Source organism: Zeus faber (genome assembly GCF_960531495.2).
Source record: "Zeus faber genome assembly, chromosome: 14".
Lineage (NCBI taxonomy): Eukaryota > Metazoa > Chordata > Actinopteri > Zeiformes > Zeidae > Zeus > Zeus faber.
In genome coordinates, this window is record NC_137200.1 from 7,317,310 (window position 1) to 7,336,165 (window position 18,856).

Consider the following 18,856-nt stretch of genomic DNA (forward strand, 5'->3'; position numbering starts at 1 on the left):
TTATTTAAAATTTAATTGTATTAATGAATGAAGGACTATTTCAACACCCGTCGAATACCCTGCAACAAGCAACACGCAATCGTAGTATTTATTATTATTATTATTATTATTATTATTATTATACTGTTATTATTATTATTTTACTGTTATTATTTTACTGTTATTATTATTATTATTATAAAATGTTACATTACAGTCCTACTTCACAACTTTAGAGTGAGGCGCAATAAACCGCCGTTCTGAGGTGATATTTGATCAGGCATTATCCGGGCCAGCCCACGTCCACCTACCACTAGAGGCGGGTGGAAACCCGGAGGCGACAAGCTAGCGCGTTGATTTGAGGGCAATGGGTTAATGTTCACTCCGGGAATAAACAGTGTGTTGTCCCGCCGTGTGTCCAGGTTGGGCAGCCTACTGCTCCCCGTGGTTTCCAGATATGCCTCTAAAATGGTGAGTGAGACCTCGGAATGAGAGTAAAGCAAGCTAAGTGTAGTAGCATTAGCGTTCGTAGATCGTCACCGCTTGCCAGTACATTCTGCTGCCACCTGGCGGACGTACAGTATTACATGGAATCCCAGTTTTTATTAACCATACATTCGACATAAAACCAGGTCAATAATAACCATTAAAATGCTTACATTTCAGCTCAACAAACACAAGACATTAAACATAATTTTAAAAGTCTTACATTTTAATATTCTGGCCACCGAATGAATGTATTGCTTGCCTGCTACGCCGACCTGTCGACGAACTAACTCACTTTATACTTCCAGTCACACCTGCCTGAGAGACCGAGAAGTCCATGAAACCCTTGTACTTACTTATCCTGGAAAAAGTAATTGTTATATTTACCGTTCCACTTAGCTGGCTATCTGCCTTGAAAGAAACTGTTCAACGATCCATAGAATAATGTCATGTAATGTGAACAACCCACCCTGTTTCTACCTAACACTGACTCTGCCCTGCACCAGATGTGCAGTACTCACCTACAATACTTTATTGAACAAGAGAGGATTTGTCAAAAATCAGTCTTAATTTTAGACAAAACTAGTGCTTAGCCGTTGAAAATGTAAGACATGTGAATGGCACAGTTTAACACAATGTCAATGATTGCATGGCTATTCAAGACACCTGTAACTCATTCATAGAGTCCTTGGGTCCCCAGCAACACACACACACACACCAAGTGTGAAGCAGATTGGATGAACAGTTGTCGAGATAATCCAAGGACAGACAGACAGACAGCCAGACGGACAAAGATTCTTTTCTTTTATAGTTAGATAATGTGTTTTTAAAAAGGCCTTTAAAAAATATCAATACCTACAGAGCTCTGAATATCTATCGGCTATCACCATCGATGGCATCGCATTCAGCTGACATGCCATGATTTCATGATTTCATCGTGGCAAATTGGACATTGAACATGCTATGTTTTTCCTTAGCTGGTATTGATTTTATCACAATTACTTTAGAGTGAAACTTTAAATGTATAAGTGCACATTGTGCATAATTTAATGCAGATAACAATAAAAATCATACTGGAAGAAACCCCTGAGTGTTACATGCACACACAAATAAATCAATAAGCGCTAACCTTGAGAATGAGCCCTCTAACATGAAGTTGTGCGCCATGCATTTGGGCTGAATGATGTGTGGGAAATGTTATTTCTTATGTTATCATATGTAATATGAAAAAATGGTTAATTTGGTTATGATAGGACATGAAAAAAATCACAAATATGATATAATATGTTGGCTGTTCTAATGTCCTTATCAAATGTTCAGCAAAAGTAGACCCTTAATGGCTAGTAACTTTATAAGCTGTGTATATAAAATACATACTGATCAAAGCAATTGTTTTTTTTTCCTCCACCAAAATGTTTTATTTCCAGCATCAATTGAACCAGCCTTTGGTAAATAAAACTATGACAAAGCTGCTCTTTAGATAATGCTGAACATTGTGCCGTTGATATCAAAGTCTTTTGTATCACAATAGTAGGATAGTGTCAAATATAGAATTTTACACTATGTTATTATATATAACATTCGGCTGTTCTTATAAGTTTTGAGCATATAATACACATCACAAAATCTGCTTGTATATTCAAAATCCCATGTTAAAGAATACAACTCTGATACATTGCCTACATGGTCATTTAAAAGCATGATCAAATTTTCAAATAAAACACGCAAATATTTCACATCTCCTGTTATGACAAATTACCAGTAATATCTTTGTATCATATTACATTCATACTACAAAGGCATGTAGCGCAAAACAACGGTATCATATTTATACACCAATATTGATTTATCTTTCAACCCTATATCTAGATTTCTGTGTGTTGTGCTTTTGTCTCTAGACCTCGGACTTCCAGTTGTTGTCCCCGGGCGACAGAGAGCAACAGCTGGTGGAGCTGAGCGCCACAGGCTGGATGGAGGTGGAGGAGCGGGACGCCATTTACAAAGAGCTCCACTTCAAAACCTTTAATCAGGTGTGTGTGTGTGTGTGTGTGTGTGTGTGTGTGTGTGTGTGTGTGTGTGTGTGTGTGTGTGTGTGTGTGTGTGTGTGTGTGTGTGTGTGTGTGTGTGTGTGTAAAGACCTCTCTGTGTTTTTTATTTCGGGTTAGGTTTGGACAACCAACAGGGGTGGAGTTTTCCACCCCTGGATAACCCAAATATTTTCATGTAGGAGGAAAGTAGATCTAAAAGTTTGTCCAGCAGCTTCCAGTTATCTGGCAAACTCGACCTAACTTGTATCCAGAGCAGGATTAAAAAAGAAAACAAAAGCTTTATTGACCTAAAACGTCGCCCCTGGCATGGTAGCGAGCCCCCAGCGTTCCCCCAGCCGTGTATTTGGAGTAGTAAACTCATCTCAAGGCCACTTAGCGGACTTCCTCTAATCCAGTCGTTAGTTGTTTTAGACCCCGACGTAGTCTGTTTTTACACTTTCCCCGCGTTTGAAGTCGCAGGACGCACTCTGATCTCCTCCATGTGGTCCTCCTGGCTCTAAACCTCTCCTCTTACCCCTGCATGTCAGGCCCCATTACCATGAGACACGCCAGGCAGCCAGTTGGCAGCAATTGGGGTTTCGATCAAAATGATTTCATTCACAAACAATCAAATTGGTTAAAATGTTTCATCTGGCTTGCAAACCACTAACAACCCTATCATTAGTTTTTTTTTTTTTGTGTGTATGCGTTCTTGCTGCTTTCTTTCCCCCAGCTGTCTCTTTGTCAGTCTTTCTCGCTCTATCTATGTCTATGTCAATCTTTCTCCCTTTTTCTCTCTCTCTCTGTCAATCTCTCCCTCTTTCATTCCCAGTTTGCGCCCCATGTTATTAGGGAATGAGCTCATGTTCCACTTGGACATCTTGGCAGCTCTTGAGGTTTATGTCTGTCCTTTCTGTTTTTCCGTTTTTTTGGTTTTTTTTCGGTCTCTGTCTTTTTCTTTCCCCGTGATTTCTTCCCTTTTGATTTTCCCCGCTTATTTTAGTTACAACTCTTATTACTGTTATTCAGGTGTTATTCTTTTAACTGTTATTCAAGACCCTTTACTACATGTGTATAACAAAAGCAGCAGCGCCCTGGCTGATTTCCATTCACCACTTAACAGTGATTAACTTGGAGAAATGTGATCTTGATGACCTAATAAGAGTAAACATATCTCCCCTCTGTCAAGGGAAGCATTGCTTCTTCTGACCTCTAGGGGGCGGTAGAGCCGCAGTGATGGCCTCCTAAACTACAACGGCAAACCCTGACTTGAAATGGAGCCCAGGGGGACGCTATCTTTTTTTATGTTTTGTTTTTTTTTCACTTTTAGTTTGTTTTTCTTTGATCAACGTACGTGGAAAGTGTTGTGATGTCATCACACACAACACAGTAATTTATCTGTGGCTTGTGATCATACGCTGTGTGCACTGGGAGCAGTCCGGAATTCCAATGTGATTATTATTTTCTTGTGCTTTTTTGACTCATCAATTCCAAAGATCCAAGTAGGGGTGGTTGAAGTCAATCTCCGGAGTGGCTTTGGTTGTTGAAAATTTGGGCATTTCCTCCTTTCACACTGTTAATTTTGGTCGGACGTAGCATGTTTTAATGTTTCAGTCACTGATACATCGGAGTCAAAAATCACTGATGTTGTTTACGTGCAAATCTTTATGTCTTGCTTGTTAAAAGGCGGCCATCTGCTTTACATTTCGGTAGATCAAGCAGAGAGATTCATGTGACACGAATGAAACCGAGAGACGAAAGACGAAGTATGCGCATGGAGGAGGTCAGCTGCACATACTCAACCGCTTTGTTACGTTAGCCGAGGCTGACAATGGAATTCCGCCACACCCCAAAAAACTCAATCAGATTTCAATCGCAGTGCAAGAAAACGCTAAAACATCCCAACAGCCACCCGACAGAGGGGATGGGGGAGAAATCCGTCCATTTTACAGTGGCTTTGTTTTTCATGAAAATGTACACTGATGTCAAAGTGAACTGAGTTTTTGACATTCATTCGCTCTCAAAGTAATAATTCCTACACCCGGGTAGCACTAAGAAAGGTACTTTATGCTCAGTAAACGTCAGACTCCGAAAAGCATTGTTGTTTCCCTGGTCAGATGGACACAGTAGGGTAAAATAATGACTTGTCTAGTTGCTCCTCAATTCCGAGTTCCGAAAAAGCAGTAGAATTTAAATCAATAATTAAGACCTTTCTTGGTAAACCCAATATTTAGACTAAAAGATGAATCCATTGGCCTATAATTGTGCCCATGTTCCGTGTGGTCAATTTCCATGACACTATAAAATATTGAAGAGCAGCTTCCATGCTTTATTTTCTTCAATGCATGCTCATGAGCGCTTTATATTGTGTATATTTGTTTTTGGGGGTCATTTTGCAATTGACTATTGTGGCATTTGACCCTTTCAAAGTTATCCATTCGCCAAAACCTTTCATTGAGTGCGAAAAATAAATAAATAAATAAATAAATAAATAAATAAATAAATAAAAAAGTGTAATTCCGATCTGAGACTCCGTTATTAGTAGAAAAGTTGTTTACCAGCAGAATAAGAGTGAGCTTTCACTCAGCTCTGTACATACTGCAATAGTGTTAAACTACTGTGCTTAAACCACTGCAGCTTGCTGCTCTACCACAGACCTACCGTTGAGGGAGGGTCTGTTACGTGGTCCACTTCATTGGATAGCTTGTGAACAAGCCGGCCAATTGTAGTTCTTTAGTATTATGTTGCTTTGCGGTGGAAATTCTCTTTGAAAGAAGAAAAATACATTTTAATGTGTTTGTTCTCAATGCCACTCAGGACGAGTAAAGCTAGAATTCCAGAATCCATTACATGAAAAACAGGCTCATACGCCATAAACAGTTACTTGGTGTTTTAGAAAATGGAAACAAAGCCTCATTAAATGTCATTCACTTGCAGACACACAAACACAAACTAGACACAAACCTAACTTTGTAAATGTGGTTCAGCATCAAGTAAAGCCACATTAAGCAGAGATAGATAATATTGATATAACATGTTGATGTCGTTAGATTTTTGGAAAAGAAGCGAGGAGCAGTTAAAACTGACTTTCAGAGGGTTTTTTGTTTTTTTTTGCGGTGCCATCAGGTAATGGTAAAAGTTCAGTGGATTCACATCAAAAACACTTAAAAAAAAAAAAATGGAAGGAGTCAGACATTTCTTAAGCGATCAGGCCATGTAACTGCTTTATTCACATACACTTACCTCCGTCCCTCAGGTCCAATCTAGCAGGCTGATCCCCCTTATTATATATTCAGTCAGGGCCCCCTCGCCAGCAAATCTCTTCTCAAGCCTCTCTCTCTCGTTATAGGCCTTGCCCTGCTTTTGTTAAAGACGTCGCCTTACAACTGGGACGAAGCCCCCTGGATAAACTTAACTCTCAAGGCCATCTTCCTTCCCCATGTAATCACAAAGAAATGTACATATGCAGAACACTGCAGAGGGTGACAAACACTTCTACATGTCTACACAGACAGACACACACACACACACACACACACACACACACCATACTATCCTCAGCATGAGCACCTGCTTAATCGGCTCAGTGGTATTTTGTTCCCAGCGTCGTCTCTTCACTGGAACTTTCCCTAGGAAACAGTCATCCTGCAGTAGTATCCTCTCATGAAAATGGCCGGAGGGAGGTGTGAGGTGTTGCGCCCAAGCAGAAGGCGGTTAGATAATCTGGCCATCTTCCTCTGTTGTAAGCCAAGATGGCCGTGACGTCTGCCTTACCTTTTGAAGAGCCCTGTGTCTCGCTAAGCCCTAGCTGAGTAAGTGGGGTTTGCATAAGAAGCTGTGAACACCAGGCTGGAGATTTACATGACATGCTTTTACATAAATGGGAGTTGAGGGTAATTAGACTTTGCTTCTTATGACTGTTGTCAGCACACAACCTGCTTGCTGGTAGCTGGGAGCTGCCAAGTATGAAGTTGAAGCTAAATCTGACATTTAAATCAGCAATAGAGCACAGACCCTGTGAAGTTCTCTTCTGCTAAGTGAAAGAACCGCTTGGCAGCTGTTAGAATAATTTGATATTTTGCTTCCAGTGTCATGTTGACTTGATGATGGGTGGTAGTCGGGGGCTAACCTTCATCAAGCAGCCGAAAACCTCTGAGGAGCTGTCTTGGGAAAGAAGAGATGTGAAATGTAAGAGGTGTGGTTGTCGTCATCATCATCATGATTGCCACCACCAAGTAATTCACAGCGTTCTTGATTTTCACTGTGAACAAGGAAAGGTTTTCCAGTGGGCTGACGCTGGTGCTTGTGATGATGGGTCTCACTTGATAATCGCTGGGTAGCTGTGGCAGCGCCATGTAATATAGTAAAGGGGCGAGAGAAACTGTGAGTGCACAGATGGATATGTGTGTGTGGGAGCCTTAGATGCAGGTGCATATTTGAGAGTTTGTTCGGTGTGATTGCACATGTGCACATTTGGTCGAAACAATTTTGTGTGTGTGTGTGTGTGTGTGTGTGTGTGTGTGTGTGTGTGTGTGTGTGTGTGTGTGTGTGTGTGTGTGTGTGTGTGTGTGTGTGTGTGTGTGTGTGTGTGTGTGTGTGTCAGAGGCTAGTCTGAGTAGACACAATCTGCATGCACTTAGTTTTGGCAACGCAGAGCAGGCGTCTATAAGCCCCCAGACCCGCGCGGTGGTGGAAAACTGATCTGTAAATAACAGACACATGTATTTGAAACCAAGGCCTGTATTCCAGCCCATAGCCACAACTAGAGAAAGAGAGAGCGAACAAGGTCTGGCCCCAACGTCCAAATAGTCTCATCCAAACGTTATATGACAATCACCCCATAATAGCGGCAAAACGGCCCCTCGAAAGCAATGCATGGGGAAAGGGGGCGTATCAGTGATCCAGCTTCGGGTGTTTCTGATTATTTGAGATGGGGCTCTGTGAAATGTCAAGTCAAATTAGCCAACTTTGACAGCTACAGCTAGTTGGGCCATTCAAGGAGGTCGGCTGTTCGGCTGTCTGAATGGCTGGGCGCAGAGCTTAATGGCTGGCTTGCTGGCTTTGGATGACTGGATGGTTTACTCGCTGTATAGCAGACAGACTTGCCCTTTTGTTGGCTAGATGTATACCTTACATGCATGGTTTGTGGTCTAAGTTTATAGCTGACTGGTTGCCTGACTGGTTGATTTTCCAGCTGGAGAAGTAGCTAGCTGACTAGGTAGTTTGATAGCTGGATGAATAGCTAACTGGCTGGCTGGCTGGCTGGCTGGCTGGGCATATCACTGGTTATTTAGCTGGCTGACCTGTTGGCCTGTGAAGCGTGACTCACGCAATACAAAAGTTCAAACAAAGAGCTCTCAGAGGGAGAGTCCTTGACCTCTGTTGACTTAAGGCCTCAGCTGATACATGCTTGGTTTTATTTTCCCGTCTGGCCCAAGTGGGGTGGGGACATTTAGTTGACCTGTGGGTGACAGACGGACCTGCAGCATTTTAACATGCTACTCTCTCTATAGCCCCTAGAGGGCACTATCTCTGGGGCCAGAGAAAAGTGCAAGCAGAGCCCATTATTTTTTGCAGGATTTTAGGAGATTTGGCCAGACAGAAATGCTTCTTTACTGGTCATCTTTGAATACTTTATTGGGTGTTTCCCTGTTTTTTCTGTGCCACTAAGCACATCAGTGAGAAGCATAGTGTGGTTCTCAGGCTTCATATTCCAGTTAAACCGTTGTCTTACATTTCACATTCCTTTCTCTTCCAGTTTACACTCTGCCTGTAGCTGATTTAAACATTTCCAAGGCCTAAATGGGGAAGTCTAGCTGAGAGGTTTTATAAATAAGGGAGTAGAATGTGTCATTGTGACACATTTTGGTTGGGTTGGGGGTGGGGGCATTGTGTCTGACATTTCAGATTTTACCATCTGTGGAGCCTGGGGCAGGAGTTAATTCAGTCACTCTTTTTATTTATGTATTTATTTATTTATTTATGTATTCATTTATCTATTTATTTATGTATTTTTTTATTTAAGTATTCATTTATCTATTTATTTATTTATTCTTGCATGTAAGACCTAAATGTTGATTGTTCGGAATTATTTTGGAATGGAAGTAATTACAAAAACTTAACAGTGACAAAAGATTCAAAGGAAATCTAGTTTTAGTAAAACAAGAGGCTCAAAGTTACTTTTCCTGGCGTGAAACACAAAATTAAATAGCATTTATATTGTAGCTGGTCCAACACCAGGGTCGTCCGAAAATAAGCAGCTAATTTCAAATTCCAAAGTCGGTGTCAGTGCTCTAGTGAATCCACAAAAACTAGGTTGTAATTGCGATCGATATTTCTGATTGGTACGAATAAATAAATTATAAATGTAATGTGACTCAGTTCACAGCGGTTCAGAGGAGCTATTATCAGCAGGCGTCATCCGGCACACCCACCGAGACCTTTTCAGAGTTGCTCTTTTGTGCATTTCACATTGAATCCTGCTAGCTGTCAGTCTGTGCTTGCCAGGCAGGCGGATCAGCCCCCGAGAGGCAGGAAGAGCGGACATGTTTGGGCTACACCTGACATGACAGGCCGCTTAGCCATCTCCATTAGAGCCAATGAGAGCTGAGAGAAAACAGGTCGCCTCAGTCCTCAAATTGGTGCCAGTAGGGGTCAAGTTGCAGGAATATGCCAATTACTTAAATTGATCAGAAGGCTGTTTCCTTGATAACCAATTTGATCGAGCTGCCGATCGTGTTTCTCCGTCGAAAAAAGGAGGTCTCCCGAAAATTGGAAACAACACGCTAAAAGGGACTAAACGCAATTTCCTCTCCCCAAGTAATTCTGTTTCGTCATGTCAAAAGGTGGACGGAGCAGCAGACCTGGCCGCCGCTGCGGTGCGTAAACAATGGCGGTTCAGTTGATTTAATTAGGCAGAGAGGAAGTATTCAGAGGCTTAATTGAGATTGCAGTGGGAAATTGCTCTGAAATGGCTCGACCTGTTTTTTTCTTTTTTTTTTTTTTTTTTTTTTCACGTTGGGTATGACGAGGGATTTTACCCTCTTTGTAGATAATTACAATAGCCCTAATCACTCTGTCGATGGGATGTGATTGGAGCAGGCCACATGCCTAACCTAGTGAAAAAAATATATACATACAAATACAAAGACAGACTTTTTGTGTGTGTGTGTGTGTGTGTGTGTGTGTGTGTGTGTGTGTGTGTGTGTGTGTGTGTGTGTGTGTGTGTGTGTGTGTGTGTGTGTGTGTGTGTGTGTGTGTGTGTGTGTGTGTGTGTGTGTACCTGCAAGGGTTTCTTTGTGTGTGTATAGAAGTGCAGTCTGGTTGGTCTGTACCTCAGACTGCAGCCGTGCTCCACATGGTGCAGGATGAATTTACTGAATTATTTGCTGTTTAGCGGGAGGTAAAAAATTTTTTTTTAAATGTAATAATGCATCCTAATTGAGTTATATGGTATGAAATCAAATATTTAATTGATTAAAAAAAAAATAATAATAAAAATTAAAATATCTAAAAATATAATCTGAAACATATTAAATAATTGGATTAAAAAATAAACAGCAACTGATTTAATTAAGTTCATTTAAATTGAAAGTGAACATGAGCTTAATAAATGCAAAGTCAAGAACCCTGATGCATGGCATTTTAAATTACTGATGTTTAATAAATAGAGTCATTTCAGCGAGATGACTACGACGCAATCTATTTTTAAATTGCTGATGTTTTTCTAAATGAGTTTGAGGGCCATTCTATCCACAACCACATCTATCAATTCAACACTTTCATCATTTGAGTGCAAAGTGCCACGCGTCAAAAAGCACTGCCAAAGTGCTGACGCTGTCTCTGTAATGTTGTTTGCGTCATACAGTAGAAGGGATTCTCTAATGAATATAACTCTCCTGGATGACACATGTTTTATCATCTCACTCTTCCATTTCCCGAATTGACCTAGATGGAAAGTAGGTGCTTGGCTTCTTGGCGGTTTGTTGGATTGTGTATTTTCTCTCCCTACGTTTCTCCAGGCGTTTGGTTTCATGACTCGCGTGGCGCTGCAAGCCGAGAAGATGAACCATCACCCCGAGTGGTTCAACGTTTATAACAAAGTAAGAGCATACTTCAGCTTTAAGCTTTCATCACACTCCATTTGATGAATGCCAAAGCAATACACTTGAACGCGCTTAAACTTGGAAGCACTTTGTCAGGGCTATTTAAATATTATTACATATTTTGGAAATGAAATTGCGATCCCAGTTGCAGTTGTTTGTCCTCATATACAGACTTGGTGACAGCTTGAAAAAACAAAAAAGGAATTGACAGTTTGTTTGTAGCATCGGTGTGGTATTTAAAAAAATGCAAATTGATTTTGAATCAAAAATTCAATGGAAAGTTTCATTCTGGCCAAAGATATACATAACTATGTTCAAAATGTAAATGTGGGATTGTGTTTTTATTTTCCAAATTCATATTCCAAAAAACTTTGGAAATTGTTTTTATGCATGCAGTATTTACGGTTTGTTGCATTTGTATACACACACATACACGCACGGTAATCAATCAGCCCTTCGTCGTTGCTTTTCCTCCGTGTTAAAGAGTCTCTCCACTCAGCACCTTGGAACAAACCCGTATTTTGAGGCAGTCGGTGCAAAGGAGCAGTAGCTTTAAATTGTAATCCCATCGTTTTTCTTGCGAAAAGCTCTGCAAATACGGCCTCCGTCCACCCCTAACACACACACACACACACACACACACACACACACACACACACACACACACACACACACACACACACACACACACACACACACACACACTTCCCACTTCAGAAATAAAACAGTGGTTGATATGACAAAGCCAGTCCCTGACAATCTCTGAGCATTAGCTCGTAGCCGCTGAGTTACTGTGTGGCTAGCTGGGCCGCTCTGGGAGGAATGCGCCTCCTAATCCAGTCTTTATTAAAGTGGCTGAAGGAAGGGGCCGCACGGCTGCAGCTCCCTGGGCGCCCACAGCGCTTTCCACAAGACACTCGGGAAAAGAAATCCCACATCCACCGAGGTCCGATCCACCCCATCGAGGGGGAATTCTCCTCTGTTGTATTTGATTTTTAATTTGGAAAATAACAGCGTAAACATAAAGAACAAAGGTTAAGATCTTGTGTTCTGCTCTGTTTCATTAAATGTAATCTACTGTCACCCACAGTATCTTTTTATTTTTATGTTACTCATTTACAGCTCCATTTTCTATTCTTTTGACGCAGATTGCAATAAACTCGCTATTACTGTTATGTTGTCGAGTTAGGTTTAGTCTTGTCGTCAAAATGGCGTCTCAAGCCCGGATGTATCAAAATACATTGCGCAACAATCCCAGTAAGAAGAAATGCAGACCACGATCAACTTCCATGAAAACCTCATTTTGTAAAGAAACTTCAGAAGACACTTTGGAAAGCGACTTGGAATTGCAGTTCCCCACCGTGGATGCAAACGGAGCAATGTTCGACAATGCAGAGTAATACTGTGTTTGTGTGCTAATCGACCCGTGAATGATTCCCATTGTTTTGTCACTTCCTTCCTGATCCGATCCAGGTCCAGATCACGTTGACGACGCACGCCTGTCAGGGGCTGTCGGCGCGGGACGTTAAAATGGCCAGATTTATTGATAAAACCGCACTCGCCATGTAATGACTTTTTTTTTTTTTTTTTGTTGTTTGTTTTGTTTTTTTTGTAGAACCACAACATCGTATAATTAGAGTTTATTTTTCAGTCGCTTTCCACGTCTCCTCTCTGTTGAGTGAAAATTTCATTTGGGTCTGAACATTTTTCCTCAAAAAAGGCTTCTCTGCGGGCTGACCTGAGCTTTACTTGTTGCGGTCTTTCGGTGGTGTACTGTTCCTTGAATAAAATCAACTCTTAATTATGTTTTGGACGTTTGGATCTCCCTTTGTGTACTCTGTTTTTTTTGACTGTGCCATCTTTGCCTCTCTACTGAAATGGAATTCCAAACGCTGCGCTAGCGTGGAATGAAGGAAGTCGGAAGCTCGGTGGATCCCGGCTCCTTGTGATGTCAGCGCAGGTTATTTGTAGTAATGGTTATTTTTTAAACGCATAATTAAAATGGAGTTCTTGCGATGGCCTGTTCAACACTAATAAACTCCCGTCTGACGCTCGCTGCCAAAGGATTCCAGCGACACTCCCTTCTCATTTCCAGTAGCGAGCATGTCCTTTTGGCAGCGGAGGACGGAAACCAAATGAAGCCGAGGTCAAAGACAGTAGGAGTGGATTTATTAGATTTAAGACTAAGTCAAGGGTGAGCCAGAAATGGCCGCAGTGGTTTCCTGATACCGCTAGATGTTGGGAGAGAAAAGCACACAGAGTATTTACAAGTTGGAACCTTATAGTCGTCAAATACTTGATCCTTCTTCTAACGTGATCTGGTATTTACAAGTAAATGTGATATTTTGAAAGGGACCAGATTATCACTGGACTTGTGTTAAATTTGTTTTGACAGCAGCTATGGCTTTCAACCTCGTTTTAAATTTTGTGTTTGACCTAGCGCGAATGGTTTTGCCTGTGTTAAAGACCTAAAAGACATGTATGATTTGTTTTCTTCTTATTATTATTTTTTTAAGTGCAGGTATACAGTACAGGTGATTAAAATACAACATTTCCTGAATTTCTTGAATTTTTTTTAAACTCTATTTTTTTCTCCTGTACACTATTCAATTGTAGCTGTTGCAGCGGTTGTAAATCACGTTGCAGAGTTGTATTAAAACGTTTCAGTAGTGCTTTTAAAGCTGCAGTTTTAAAACCAATTTAAAACTCCTCTTAGAGATGATTCATTATTGTTAAATGGCCTCGATTCAACGCCATCTATGTGGTACGTTGTTGCTGCCCAGTGGTTAGATAGAATTTCATGTTAAAACTACAATAAGGAATTAAATCGCCATTGTCAAGGCGAATAGTTGAACCATATTTCTGTTTGACATTTCTATTGAATATTTCGCTCCCATTTCATTATTTTGTCGATAGACAAAAATCAGGTTCAGTCTCGCTGCAGTACCGAGGGTTTTCGGCGCCAGGAACTAACAGGAAAGCCAGCCACCAATGTGTTGTGATGTTAATTTGTGGGCCGCCTTTCTGACCACCGGTCGACCCTTCTCACCCTCTCTTCTCCTGGAGCTAAGCCTCCCTGCTGTCCTGTCTCTTTCGGGGGCTATGGGGGGGCTTTATAACTGACCAGGCAGCATTTCCTACACGGCCGCGCCGAGCCAGGACAGATGTGTCCCCTTTTCGATAATTGGCCTCAGCTGATGGCCAGAGGTTGCAGACATCGTGGCCGGTCCTCCCATTAGTAACACTCCGTGGATTCCCTAATCCGTTTCCAACTTCACCTAGTAATTCTGCCGCGGCAGCATTCCAGTCTACAGAGCAGTACGAGAGAAGGGGAGAACAGGAAGCTGTGGAGGGAATGGGAAAGAGGCGGGAAAATGGGAGGGGGGAAAATGGGGAAATAGGGCGCTGTAGAGTACAGAGAAACTGGGAGGGAGTGACAGAGGAAGAGAAGACGGGGCAGCTGGGGGAATTCATACTTTTTTCTTTATACATACAGTATATACAGTGTATATATATACATATATATATACATATATATCTTAAAATGGAAAAATAATCTTTCTCTCCAACGTTATGTCTTATGACCCTGAGGGCGACAGAAGTTAAGGAAGGGTGACGGACAGAGCAAGATGGAGTAGGGCCGGGGGTGGTGGAGTTCATGTGTGAGTATGTGTGAGAAAGAGATGGGGGGAGGGTGTTACTCCGTTTTTTTTGGGGGGGGGGGGGTGTTTCGGAGTCGCTGCTTAGTGTGCGTGATAGCGGCCCATATTTCTCCTCTAGCGTGTGAGAAGTGTTTTCCCTCCGTACTTACCAGGCGGTGCCGTGGGGACGGGGCCATGCGAGCTAATCACGGCAAAAGATAAGATCACAAGTCAGTGTCTACAGCGAAGTGTGCAGGCCAGTAGTGTGCAGGTGGTCCCGTGTTGTGGATGGCCTATTGGCTGTAGACACGACTCTGAAAATAATTTATGTTGTGATCAGTGCCAGAGAAATAGAATCAGTCCAGACCATTTCATGGAGACGCTCATATGTCTATAGATCTTACGATCAGTGACCTGTTTCGTGTGTCCGCCATGTGCTGTATTGGACAATCTGTGGCTATCCGTTGTCACACTGAATGGAAACATATTGGTGTCAATTTAAATAACATTAAATGTTCCATGCTGTCCTCATCCATTTAAAAGAAAGCTTGTCAAAATTCCATTTTTTGAATTTTAAGGGCAAATCACAATACAGTACACAGGTTAAAATATGATAGGTTGACTAAAAATAAGAATTCAATAATTATTTTTTGAGTTTGAAGTCCTAAAGTCAGGGAAAATAAAATAGCTTTTACCAAAAGTTAAGCACATAATAAGATGTACTTTGTCCTGGATAAAGCAGTGTAAAGGAATTTTGCAGATTTGACAGGGAACCCCTCTGGCCCTCAAGAAGCTCAGACAAACATGGAAATTTGATGTCCTATACGGCCTTTAAGTATCCGACGCCCACAAACTTTCCCCGTCCCGTCATTCAGCTTTTCTCTGCATTTACACCGGCAACCAGGCCAGTGTCTCCCAAACAGTCCACCACTGTCAGCAGAATGACTCCACTTACCTCGACCCGGTTGAGACAGAGGCCTGGCAATGGAGCGAGTGTTGGACGGAGAGCGACGCAAACTGGGGATTTCCACAAGAATGCTGCTTGACAGGGCTCCATCTTCACATCCCACCCAATATGACGGCGGTGGAAAAGCTTCTCACATCGTACGCAGGAGCGGAAATACCTGCGAAAACTACACTGACGAAAGTGGAGGTTCTCCTGTCGACATTCTGCACCAGTACATGTGTTTCTAAAAATACCAAAAGTACAAAGTGCAACATCATGATCTTATATTCAGGTTTGAAGACCCGTCACATCCTTAATGCATGAATCTCTTTTACTTTAGATTAAAGTGTCTATGGTCCCGTTTTGCTGGAATGCTCGAACTTAAAAATGAACCAGTTTTACAAATGGTGAAATAGAAAGTATACTTAAAATAACTAGATATTTATAACAAGATATCTGCTTTGAAATTTAGTGGAGATAAGTGCCACCTACTGAAATGCTATTGCTCAAGTATAGTGCACACCTAAAAATGTACTTTTACTTAAGTTTTTTACCGTTGTCACGACCTTGTACTTTAACTTGAGTAAAATTAAAATGAGTCCTTTAACTTTCCGCCCGTCTTCCAATGATTTCTTGATAATTATCTCATCTTGGCCGAAAGGAACGTTATTTTTTTACAAACACATCTGATGATCAGCTCACCCGTAACCTGAGTCTAGTCCTGCTTCAAGATAATCCAGCACCTGGTGACGCACGTTGGAAGCAAGTGTAGCGAATTCTCCATTATCTGCAGCCATAACAGACAGAAAATAAACATCCTCCATAAATAGCATCTCATACAGAGAAAGGAGAGATGGAGGAGGGGGTTAGAGAGAGAGAGAGAGAGAGAGGGGCCAGAAATGTGTTACTGATTGTTAAATCTGTTTGGGGGATTCACTTGTTAAAAGCATGACCACGTGTGTTGTTCATCATCATCGTCTAAATCTCCATAATCCAATATTGGATTAGATAATCACAAATGGAGCTGCGTTGGTGAGCGTATTGGGTTGATTGCCAGTAAGCAGTAGGCCTCAGCTACAAAAGAGACGATAAGCACATTGGTAAGTGACTTTTCAAATCAACGTCTTCCAGGTGAAAGAGTTCCATAATCAGCCAATGCATCGGAGACGAACTGGTCACTGGTCACAAACTTCTGAATTATTTCACGTCTCAAGAGCCTAAAATGTTTACGCCTTTCAAAAGCCAAAGGACGCGGCCAACGCACGAGGTTACCACATGGTGTGGGCTGACACCTCGTGTCAGTCATTGTGTCCAGTAGTTGCTCTGCATTGTTTGTACGAACAGAGTACGAGGCCATTTTACAAGACCGGGTGTACCTTGAAGTGCAAGCACTTCCCCATCGGTTTCACGAACGCCAGGGTTCAGCCGACCGCCTTCCATGGCGTCACCTGATCTGAACCTCATCAAACCTTTATGGGATGTTCTGGGGGAAGAACATGAAGTAGCTTTCCATATTGTCCATCCCTCAAAGTACTGGAGGCTTCTCTTCCTGAAGAATGCTGCAATATCCCAGGACGTGGATGACGGCAATCCAAGAAGGACAGCAGCTGTTCTGAAGGCAAACAGTGACTCTACTCCTTATTAGGTCCTTGACGTTAACATATTTCTAGGCGTTTCCCTTATTTTGTCAAACTGTGTGTGTGTGTGTGTGTGTGTGTGTGTGTGCGCGCGCGTGCGTGCGTATACAGTTTATATCGTTAGAGCTATACTCTACAATTCAAAGTTGTGTGCTGTAGCTTGACTCAGCATAATAGTTGATAATCCTTAAATTGCTGTCATTTGTGAGCATTGCATTTTCATTATCCCAGTACAGATTATGATACTATCACATTATTTTCTTCACAGTCGTTGAAGCTGCTGTAGCTCTTATTGCTGTGGTAAGGTTGTATTTTGCCGCCCAACTGCTCATATCATGTCATGTGATCTTCCCCAGTCAGCTTTGCTGCTCTTACACTTGGTGATAACGCCGTCAATCGATTGGTTTTCCTCACCTCGCAGTATACTGTATGTTTGATTATTTATACCATCGTATCAACAGCACAGGCCATTTCTAAAACAAATGAGTTCTATCTTGATAAGAATCCTCTTTTTTTTGTTTCCTCCTCCCACTGTGCTGTGGCTCGTGACCGTATGGTCCCTCATGTCCAGTCATATAAACATCGCTTAGATGGCGGCAGATAAAAGCCAACAATGTTAAATCCTTCAAAATAGATCTTAAAGATGGAGCTGTTTGATTATATAGGCAATGTCGCTGTTACTGAATTAAAGGTATTAAATAGAACAGAGGTTGGACATGGGGGAGCGTGGAAAACAGCTGAGATATAGAGCGATCCATGCAGATCAGTGGTTGCCTTGAGGTGCAGCACTTGTTGAACACTGATCTTCTTCCAAATATATATTTTCTTGTGGTCGACATGCTTGTTATCTGTTGCTGGGCGCTGGTAGGGTGTCTCACCAAAACACATTAAGAAGGGTTGGAAATAAACTGTAGTCAGATGGAGTGATAAAAAAAAGGAAATAAAACCCTATGACGCAGTTCCACCGCTGCTGCTAACCAAGCAGGAGGGCAACAGTTGGACCACGTAACCTGTGGGAAGCCTCATTATCCATTATTTGCATATGCAAACAAGAACAAAACAATCCCGCAGAGTGAGTTTTGGCAAGCAGCAAAGGGTGGCAGGTATGTGCATTTGTCTGCACTTTACCTTTTTGCATGATTGCTCAGAAGGCCTCAATCATTTGTTTTTTTTGGTGGTGCTGGATGTCTATGAGGATGCACACACCGTGGAAAGCTGGAATCTGGTTTAGCTCAGATTGTTGAAGTTTGGCAGTTTATCCTTTGTTCCACACTAAATCTTATTCTTCTTTCCACTCAGGGACCCGAGCTTCCTTTAGTGAAATGACCTGTGTGATGGAGGGCTTTGTGTATTGATGTGTTTGTGTGTGTGTGTGTGTGTGTGTGTGTGTGTGTGTGTGTGTGTGTGTGTTTATGAATGAGTGGGCTTTGGGTTTTTTTATTTTTTTATTTTGAGTTTTTTAATGGTTATGATGTGTGTGTGTGTGTGTGTGTGTGTGTGTGTGTGTGGGTGTGTGTGGGTGTGTGTGTGTGTGTGTGTGTGCGCATGCACGTGCACCTGCGTGTGTGTGTGTGTGTGTGTGTTCTTGACTCCAACCTAACCTCTACTGTGAGTGCTTAGAGGAACAAGGTGTTTAGCTCCAAACCTTCTCACGTGACAGCCTCCCTGCATGAGCTGAAGGTTTGCTCTAACTTGGTTCCATGTAGAAAATATTCTCACAATATATATCTTAAATATCTTATAATCTAAATCCCAATTTAGCGTATCATTAGTATTCTCTCCTTATCAAATCTCTTGCATTTTGCTTTACCCTTCTCTATTCTATTCTGTTCTATTTTATTGTGTGCTATCCTGTTCTGCTCTGTTCTCTTCTAGTCAGCTGTATTATATTGTAGTAGATCATTTTATAGTAATATAGGAGTAGCACTATAGTACTACTATAGTATACTATATTAGTCTATCCTGTCCTATATTTTCTTAAGTTTATAAAATTTACTCAATTATTTATGTCATAGGCCTACCCTATACTGAAGTA

At 41.7% G+C, this 18,856-nt stretch overlaps 1 protein-coding gene across 1 annotated transcript; it reads left to right on the forward strand.

Moving 5' to 3' along the window:
* The first annotated feature begins 291 nt into the window (after window positions 1-291).
* On the forward strand, window positions 292-12,403 carry LOC307239813 (pterin-4-alpha-carbinolamine dehydratase 2). The gene is made up of 4 exons (XM_080013383.1): window positions 292-450; window positions 2,364-2,495; window positions 10,514-10,594; window positions 12,071-12,403. Exons 1-4 carry the CDS (start codon window positions 355-357, stop codon window positions 12,164-12,166), a joined length of 405 nt encoding a protein of 134 aa, XP_079869509.1. The 5' UTR covers window positions 292-354; the 3' UTR covers window positions 12,167-12,403.
* Window positions 12,404-18,856: the final 6,453 nt, after the last annotated feature.